An 8,886-nucleotide genomic window follows, 5' to 3' on the forward strand; every position below is an offset into this window, starting at 1 on the left:
TTTACCTGTTATAGCACTGGTAGGAACTAACGACACGTATTCTCTAGGATCTGGATTCTCGTAATATACTGCTGCATTTAAACCTTGCTCTGCAAACTGTACAATAATATCTTTCGATCGCCTCTCGAATTCTCGCTGAGTATTAGATTCTTGATTCTTTACTATATCTTGAACATCCTTACGATTCATGGTCTGCCAATCGTACAGTCTGAGAAAATTAAATCGCCATGACTGAATTTGTGAAAGAATATAAAATTATTACCAATATCTTAGAGCTACAAATTACTTAATGCAAAATTACCTATCGATTTTATTGAGAGCGACGACAAAAGGACATTTTTTTGCTTTTAATAAATTGATACTCTCTATAGTTTGCGGTTCCAACCCATGCATAATATCTACAACTAAAATTGCTATATCACAAAGAGAAGACCCTCTGTTCCTGAGATTACTAAATGATTCGTGACCAGGTGTATCTATGATTAATAGTCCAGGAATCTTAAATTTCTTGTCAGCAAACTAAAAAGGCAATAATATATTACAATATAATCAAAATTTCAATATTTAGAGATTTGAATCTCAAATAAACACTTACGCCCTTTACATGTTTCGTTGATTCTTGAATAGCTTCAATTGGTACATTAGTAGCACCAATTTGTTGGGTTATACCACCAGCTTCTCCATCTTGTACATTGGTTCTTCTCAATTTGTCCAAAATCTTTGTTTTGCCAGTGTCGACGTGTCCCAAAACGCAAACAACAGCTGCTCTTAAATTATCCAAAGATTTCTTTTTCTCCGCCTCTATACGGCGATTTTGAATTCGTTCCCTTGCACGTTCTTTTTTACGTGCGGAATCTGGCACTTTATCCTCCACTTCACTGTCTTCTTCGCTTTCATCCTCGGAATCGGATTCACTCCCGCTTTCGCTCTCTGTATCGCTCTCTGATGATTCTTTTTTTTCTAATTCTTTTTCAACAGGTTTCTCTTTTTCAAGTGTCTTTAGAATATCATCCGATTTATCTGAAAATTAAGATTCAATTACTCTAATGTATCGCTATGCAATATGTTTCTAAATAAACTATATAATTCGAAAATCTGTATATCAAATAATACCTTCTTCTTCCTGTTCGTCATCAGTGGTGTCGGCATCCCACGAATCCTTAACATCGTCTTCTTCTTTCTTTTCCTGTAATTCTTTTACTGGTTCGTCTACAATTTCCACTTGTACTTGAGCCGCAGATGCTTCGGAATCAATTTTTTCTTCTTCTTTCTTTTCTATACTAGTTTGTTGTTTTAATTTATTTGGTCTAATTCGTGTACCTAAAATAATTCCAATAATTAATATATAACAATTTTAATAAATTCTTCTGGAAATACATTCTGTAAAAAATATGTACAATACCTGGTCTAGGTTTTTTCTCTCCTGCTTCAGGCAATTCAATACCTTGAGCTTTAAACGCTTCAATCATCGCTTGCGCTCTAGCTCTATCTTGTTTCTGTTTCGTTGTTAAAAATTTTCCTTCGGCCTTTAATCTCTCTTTTCGTTGTTTTTCTTTTAATTTTTTCTTCTCTTTACGTTCTTGTTCCAATCGCAACTGTTCCAATCTGGCCTGTTCTCGTAATTCTTCTTGTCGTAATCTTTCTTCCTCTTCTCGCTTCAATCTTTCTTCTTCTTCTTTCATTTTCTTTAAAGCCTCCTGCATGGCAGCAATAGTTTTCTTTCCAGGTCCTTTACCTATTACAAAAATCTATTGTAAGAGAAATCTATGCAATAAAATTAATCAGCTCTAGTAATTGAAATTACCTTTCTCTTTAGTTTCTTCTTTACCACTTTTCTTCTTTTTTTTCTTTGAACCATCTTCAGGTTCTGCATCACCATCAGCTTCTACACTATCTTGTTTCTTTGTTGATACAACTTTATCATTTTTCTTTTCTTCAGAAGCTGCATCACCATCTTCTTTCTTGTTACTTTCCTTACCAATTTCCTAATGTAATAAAAATTAAATATGATACATCTTATTTGTAAAAACACTTCCTTTATTTTTAAATTTTAACAATCTTATTATACATATATTATATTAAAATAGTACATTGTGCGCCAAGTGTGAGAAGTTGGCTGTTGCGACGAGTGCGGAGTGGTCGCACATCTCGCTTTCAGCTTGTGCGATCACCTGCACAAGTTGCAACAGCCAACTCGCACGTGTCGCACATATTATTTTTCACGTGCGTGGTAAAGTCAGGATGGGACTACGCGGGGGGTCCAGGCGGAGCCCCCCTGGTCAAGGGTCAAGGGAGTGAAGCTCCCTTATGGGGGTTTTAGGGGGCGAAGCCCCCTGCTGAGGGGGTCCGGGGGGGCGAAGCCCCCCGATTGGAAGAAATCAATTACACATAATGCTAACACATACATATATATCCACACACTCACACACATACATATATATACATACACGCACGCACGCACACACACACACGTATATTTATACACGTACATGCAGACATATATGTATATGTATACATATAAGTATACATATAAGTATACATATATATCATATGTATATTATATGGAGTAGTGCAGTCATTATGTACATTTAAAAAAGAAAAAATTGGAAGCAGCAATTTTATTCTTGGGGGGTCTCAGGGATGTCAAGAAAAGCTTAACTTGAAGTTTTCGACCTCTGTTTCCCGGTTGTCTTTTTTGCTACAGTTAAAAACACCAAAAAAATGGTTTTTTCGCAATAACTCGGGTTCTAATCAACTTCAAAGGTCGTTATTAGGCCCATTTTAAAGGTTTTTTATGCTCTTCAATTTTTGTCATATAACATTTTGTCGTGCGACCGATATTTTTCGAGATATCGAACGATTTATCGCGATTTTTGTACTGAAAATAAGTTTTTTTTTTTGTTTTTTGCTTTTTACTCGGTATTCTTAACGGAAAATGTAAAAGTGACTTGAGAAGAAGTTGTAGAGAATTAAAAAACGAACAATTCCTTTTTTTATTTTTTTTATTTTTCCTTTTTTTTCGAAAAATATCGGTCGCACGACAAAATATTATATGACAAAAATTGAAGAGCATAAAAAAACCTTTAAAATGGGCCTTTTAAGTTGATTAGAACCCGAGTTATTGCGAAAAAACCATTTTTTTTGGTGTTTTTAACTGTAGCAAAAAAGACAACCGGGAAACATAGGTCGAAAACTTCAAGTTAAGCTTTTCTTGACATCCCTGAGACCCCCCAAGAATAAAATTGCTGCTTCCAATTTTTTCTTTTTTAACCCATTTTTATGTACATAATGACTGGACTAGAGAGATACCTGTGATTTCATATTCACTTTTATGGGTCTTCTACAATAAGCCATTACTTAAGTTTTAAGTGTTAAATCATAAGAAATTTAGCAATCATAATCGAATGTGAGAAGAATAATCGACTGTGAGTGGTTAATTTCTTATGACTTAATAATTAAAACTTAGGTAATGGCTTATTGTAGAAGGCCTATTACTGTGTAAAGTCGTGGTCGGAATGATCTTTAGAATTTGATTGGTCCATTGCAGTCCATTGACTCATGCATAAGAAAATGGACCAATGAAATTCCTTATGCACATGCTTTATGCGTTATGCAAAAGTGTGTGCTGCGGCCTTAACTGTGTGCAGCTGTGTCGAAAGTCTCGTGGCGCAACTTGTCGCACACGTGACGTTACTTTCGGCACTGCAGACCGTGCAGGAAGTGACTACTTTTCGCACGGTCTATATTATTTCCCGCACGGTCTTCATTTCCCGCACGGTTGTCGGTAAATGACTACTTTTCGCACTGCAAACTGTGCGGGAAGGAGCCACTTTCGACGCACATGTAATGAAAAAATATTTACATAGTAAGTAAATGATATGTTTTATATGTCTTACCGCTTTTTTCTGAGCTAACTTTTTTTGTTTCTCCCTTTCCTTCTTTTCTTTCTTCTTTTGTGCTGCCGTTTTTACAGTACTAGTTTCAGTGTCCATATCAGTATTATTAAGTTCTGATTCTATATTATTGTCTGTAGTTTCATCTTTGATATCATTGTTTTCTTTCTTCTTATCTTTCTTTCCTTTTTTCTTTGTATCTTCATCGTCAAGCTGTTGCTCTTCTGACTCTATTTTAGTTTCAACTTTGTTATCTGTTGCTGATTTTGTTCCTGAATATTCCAGTGCCAATTCTGCCAATGTTTGTTCAATTTCTTCATCACTGTCATTACGCTTTCTCCTACCTATTGATGCAAATCACAAATATCTTTTACAACTAAAAGAATATTGTAAAGTCAAACTTATAATACATTTATACAGCATATATACATACATATATTTATATAGTATATATTATATAGTATATATAATATATATTTATATAGTATATAAATATATATATATATATATATATATATTCAAATAGCATTTGTTATGCACTTAATGATACAAAAAATGCTCTCATCAATACAATAAATTTAAAAACCTTTCAGGGCAAATAATCGATTGATGTGTTGAAATAATCACAATAAAACAAACAGCTTTTTTAATAATTGAAAACAAAAGCAAAATAATTATTAGTTTGAATTTTCTCTTTTTATCTTGTCTTATCCATGTATATATAATAAAACTGTTTCAATAAAATTTTATGACTCTACTTAATATTATTAGCAACATTGACAATATCATATTTGATAATCTTAAAAATCATTTTCTATAAACCATGATATTGATATGGTCATGATATAACTCAAGGATCTTCAAGTTTTCCTATTGTTACCAATATAGATCTGTGTCACTTTTTGTAGGGTGCGTTTTGAATTATGCATGAGATATCATTTTATCTTTCATCATTCTTCACAACAAGTACAAATGATGCGCTTTGTACATAATTTCGAATGCATCCCTATACTTAATTAACTAAAACAGTTAATCATGCTAAAAATTGCAATCAACCGTTCTATGGCGTTCCAACAGCATGAGCCTATAATGTATTGTTATCTAACGTCAGACATTATTAGAAAGACGGAAATATAGAACCACTGCCAGATGCGTTATGAAGGTATCTGCGAAAAACATAGGATGTTCGCGTAGGTGCTACAAGTGAACGTATCGAGTGTCATAATCGCCATATGCGGCGCCAAGAAGACGACGGCGACGTCGTTCGATCCGACGTGCGGGCGTGCAATTGAGGTTAGGTCGTATAGCAGACGACGTTTGCCACATCGGAGCAGCGGCATGCATATGTTAAATCGACACGTGTCGATTCAACGACGCGACGTCCTCGGGAAGATGCTCATCGTCGCACAATCGGTCACGCTCACCTTTCTTGCCCTTTTTCGACTGCGACTCCTGCATCTTGACTCGTTACTGCGGTCAGTGCGGTCAACTGCTCCGTTAGCTCCGTTCAGCTTTCTCCCCGACTCCTCTCTCTCGTGTTTCTCCGACACTCCCAACCGACTATCTTGGCGATCGGATCCGGATCGGCCGGTGGCGGTGCGTGTGTTGTTCTTCGGACGAGGAACGGCGTGATACTCGCGTGCCACCGATGAAAAGTCATGCAGGCGCAGAAAAAAAATTTCTCGTATGGAATCACCACGAGCGTGCTCGCGACCGGGTCTTGAAGGCAGGGCGGTATACAGCAACACAGCTGGCACGGAGTTGCGATGAGTGAAGGCCGCAGCACACACTTTTGCATGACGCATAAGAGAATCAACAAATCGTAATCCTCCTTTTCCTCTCACTTGAAAGAGAAGCATTTTGATTGGTTGATTCTCTTATGCGTCATGCATTACGCGTCATACAAAAGTGTGTGCTGCGGCCTTTAATCGTACATGGATATTTGGATGGTAGTACTACACTACTAGTAGCAGCCATAAGGCTAGAGTCACATTGAGCGGAAATCTACAGCGGAACGGAACAGCGAGACCAATCACAATCGCAGAAAGTAAAACAGCGGAATGATTGTAGAGTTCTGATTGGTTTCACTGTTCCGTTCCGCTGTAATTCCGCTCCATGTGACTCCAACCTGCACGGCTGCTCCACAGAAGACACGCTGGACAATGAGTCACGTGATACGGCAATATAGCCAATCGATTCACGTTGTAGTCATGGCAAATAGAGTGGAGCGTGTTACTGATTGGTCATCTACGATTCTGCTTCCGGTTTAATATGTTTGACAGATTTGACAAAAGATCTGTTTTTTGTAATTTTTATATTATATAATATTTTTTAATTTTTTTCTTTAATTATTAATTAAGGGATAAAGCTTCTCTAGAGCACGAAAAATAAACCTCTGACTTTATGAATATTTTTCGAGAATATAATGAAAGAAATAAAAAAATGTATTTCAGATTTATCTTCATTGTAATACGTTGAAGTATAAAAAAATATTTTTTTATAGCGATTTTGTTACAAAATGGCGGCGCTACAGCTCTGCAATGCAATAATAACGTCTACTCATGGACAACTTCGGCAATTTTTGATCTAGAACAAAAAACTACAAAATTTTTTAATCTACATTCCAAAAGCTAAAGAAAGACGTATGAAAATTGCAATATACCGTTTTTTGAAAACATAGTACGAATTTGAAATAAATGTTAACTAGTATATTTCCGCTCCTACAATCGAGCACGTTCCGCGAAAATTAGCATGTAACGAACGATTCAATGCCTATCTGTTTATAGAATTTTACCACGTGACCACATACAGTTTAAGAAATATTAACGATGTTATTATTGTACCCTCTCTGTTATACTTTTGTTCTCGGTTTCTCCTACAATTAAATATTGAAATATATAAATAATATATTTTAAGATTACACACTGAAAATTAAACAATTAATTTTACGTCGATATTGATTAATCATCATTTGTCTTAAATCTAATTTTTAATGTATAAATTGTTGTGTTAATTTACAATTAAACTAAAATCTACTTTTGCTCGTTATTGGTCGTACTTAATTTAATTGCTTTAATATGGTTTACAAATTTATCGAGCGTTGTCATGTTATTGTTATTCATAAAAATTATATTATTATTATACGAATTTTGCGTATCTCTAATTTACAAAAAAATATAAGATATATATTGTGCGCATTAACTTTTATTTACTATATAAAACATTTTATCGATGTTCTGCAGCTCCAATTCAAGTCAATATATCGTTAAAAATGTCATCAATAAAAAGTATTCATTAATAATACCTTGGAACATATAATAAAAATATAAAAACTGCATAATACTCGAAGGATAGTCATGTTAATTTTTATACTCTGTAATAAAATATATACATAGTAAAAATTCCGCGAAGAAAAGACGATCTAATCTAAATGATCTGCGTTTATTTATTCTATCTCTCAGTACCTGCGTGTTAGTTGACATGAACGTACGTACTATATTCATCGATAAACAGCTTTATAGTGTAATTCTTATAAAGTGTCAAGAAGATATTCAAAAACTATTTCTGAAATTTTTATAAAAAGCAATAAAACACACGTTTATATATTTCGTGCGGCAAGAATTAATTCAAATTACTGACAACTCGAAAACTATGACGTCGCTACAATCAGCGCTGTCACCATTACTGATTTTTAGTTCATTCTGGAGTTTGAGCATGTTCGAATATCCTCTTGGACAAACTAGACCGTATCTCTCTTACTTGTATGCTTTGGCCATATGGAGCCTTTTTACGTATTTTATTTTCTATCCAATAATAATCAATAAGTCGCTGACTATACCAGGAATTTATATGAATACTATAATATTGATTAGCTTGATTACGACAACATTTATTAACCTGTTTCATTTTAAGGTAAGAGTTTAAAAAGTATTTCCACACACACACACACACACATAGTCCTTAATAATATTTTATTTCTTTAAACTTCTTAACTCTTGTATACTCATTTTTTTTTTATTAAGAACATTAAAGAAGTCTTGACAATTCTAGGCAAATATAAATATATAAAAAGTTCCTGAATTAACAGATCAGTTTTAATGTTTTTACCCTGTATATTTAAGCTACAAGTAATATATACTTGTTATAATTTTTCACTCAATAATATAGCTTTAATATAACTCACATGTTATATATTATATATGTATTATAGTATTGTTGAAACAGGTCCGTATACGTTACATGTAACTTTAAGTTCAATATATTATAATATTATTTATTACAGAAATATATTTGATAAAATTAATATTTATATTTACATACTCTTTCCCCTAAATTAGCTTTAAATATAACTTTTTTAAATATTCATATTTTTAAGATATTAATCAAACAATAACTCTTTACCTATCATGTTCTATACAAATTGCATATATAATTTTTACTCGAATAACTTGTAATCATTTGTCTTGTGACGCATAGTCAATTAATATTATTTTTTGAAGGAATTGAAAATGTGCTTACATGAACTTTCCATAGTAGACGATACGTTGGAAGTACTCGGTGCGCGAAAGGAATATCAACGACTGAATAACGAGATAATTCGAATAATAATCGCATGGACTGTACACGGCTTTTTTCATGTATTTGTTTATTTAAGTGTTGAATATTATAATTTTTATGATTATATAAATTTCATTAGGATTTGTATAGCGTTTGTGTTAAATTATCCCGCACTTGTAAATGTCTTAAATGCTCTAATTTGGGAAATTGTTATTGGGTTAGTATATATGTATATGTAAATATATATTATATTAAACTTCTTTGTCACTTTATTTACATGATTGTTATTATTATTTTTTAAATTTAAATTGAGAGAGAGAGAGATTGTTGTTACTGGCTCTTTGCCCTCATTCTATATACTTTGTTTTGTACATATATCTTAATTCTAATAAAATACATAAGTGAATCTCTTTAATCCAGATACATGAGCTCCAGA

The 8,886-nt window shown here is 33.4% G+C and overlaps 1 protein-coding gene across 1 annotated transcript in view; it reads right to left on the minus strand.

Annotated features, from left to right (window-relative positions):
* eIF5B (eukaryotic translation initiation factor 5B) overlaps positions 1 to 5,648 on the minus strand; it is a 40,495-nt gene extending 34,847 nt beyond the window's left edge. Inside the window, exons 1-8 of the mRNA XM_018543154.1 lie at positions 5,318 to 5,648; positions 3,897 to 4,237; positions 1,805 to 1,985; positions 1,403 to 1,735; positions 1,114 to 1,320; positions 596 to 1,020; positions 302 to 519; positions 6 to 208 (exon numbers count right to left, since the gene is read on the minus strand). Of these exons, the coding sequence (XP_018398656.1) occupies positions 6 to 208; positions 302 to 519; positions 596 to 1,020; positions 1,114 to 1,320; positions 1,403 to 1,735; positions 1,805 to 1,985; positions 3,897 to 4,237; positions 5,318 to 5,351 (1,942 nt within the window). The 5' untranslated portion in view covers positions 5,352 to 5,648. The remainder of the gene's footprint in view (positions 1 to 5; positions 209 to 301; positions 520 to 595; positions 1,021 to 1,113; positions 1,321 to 1,402; positions 1,736 to 1,804; positions 1,986 to 3,896; positions 4,238 to 5,317) is intronic.
* Between the last annotated feature and the right edge of the window lie 3,238 nt (positions 5,649 to 8,886).

Source organism: Cyphomyrmex costatus, unplaced genomic scaffold (assembly GCF_001594065.2).
Source record: "Cyphomyrmex costatus isolate MS0001 unplaced genomic scaffold, Ccosl1.0 scaffold36, whole genome shotgun sequence".
In the NCBI taxonomy this organism is placed as follows: Eukaryota; Metazoa; Arthropoda; class Insecta; order Hymenoptera; family Formicidae; genus Cyphomyrmex; species Cyphomyrmex costatus.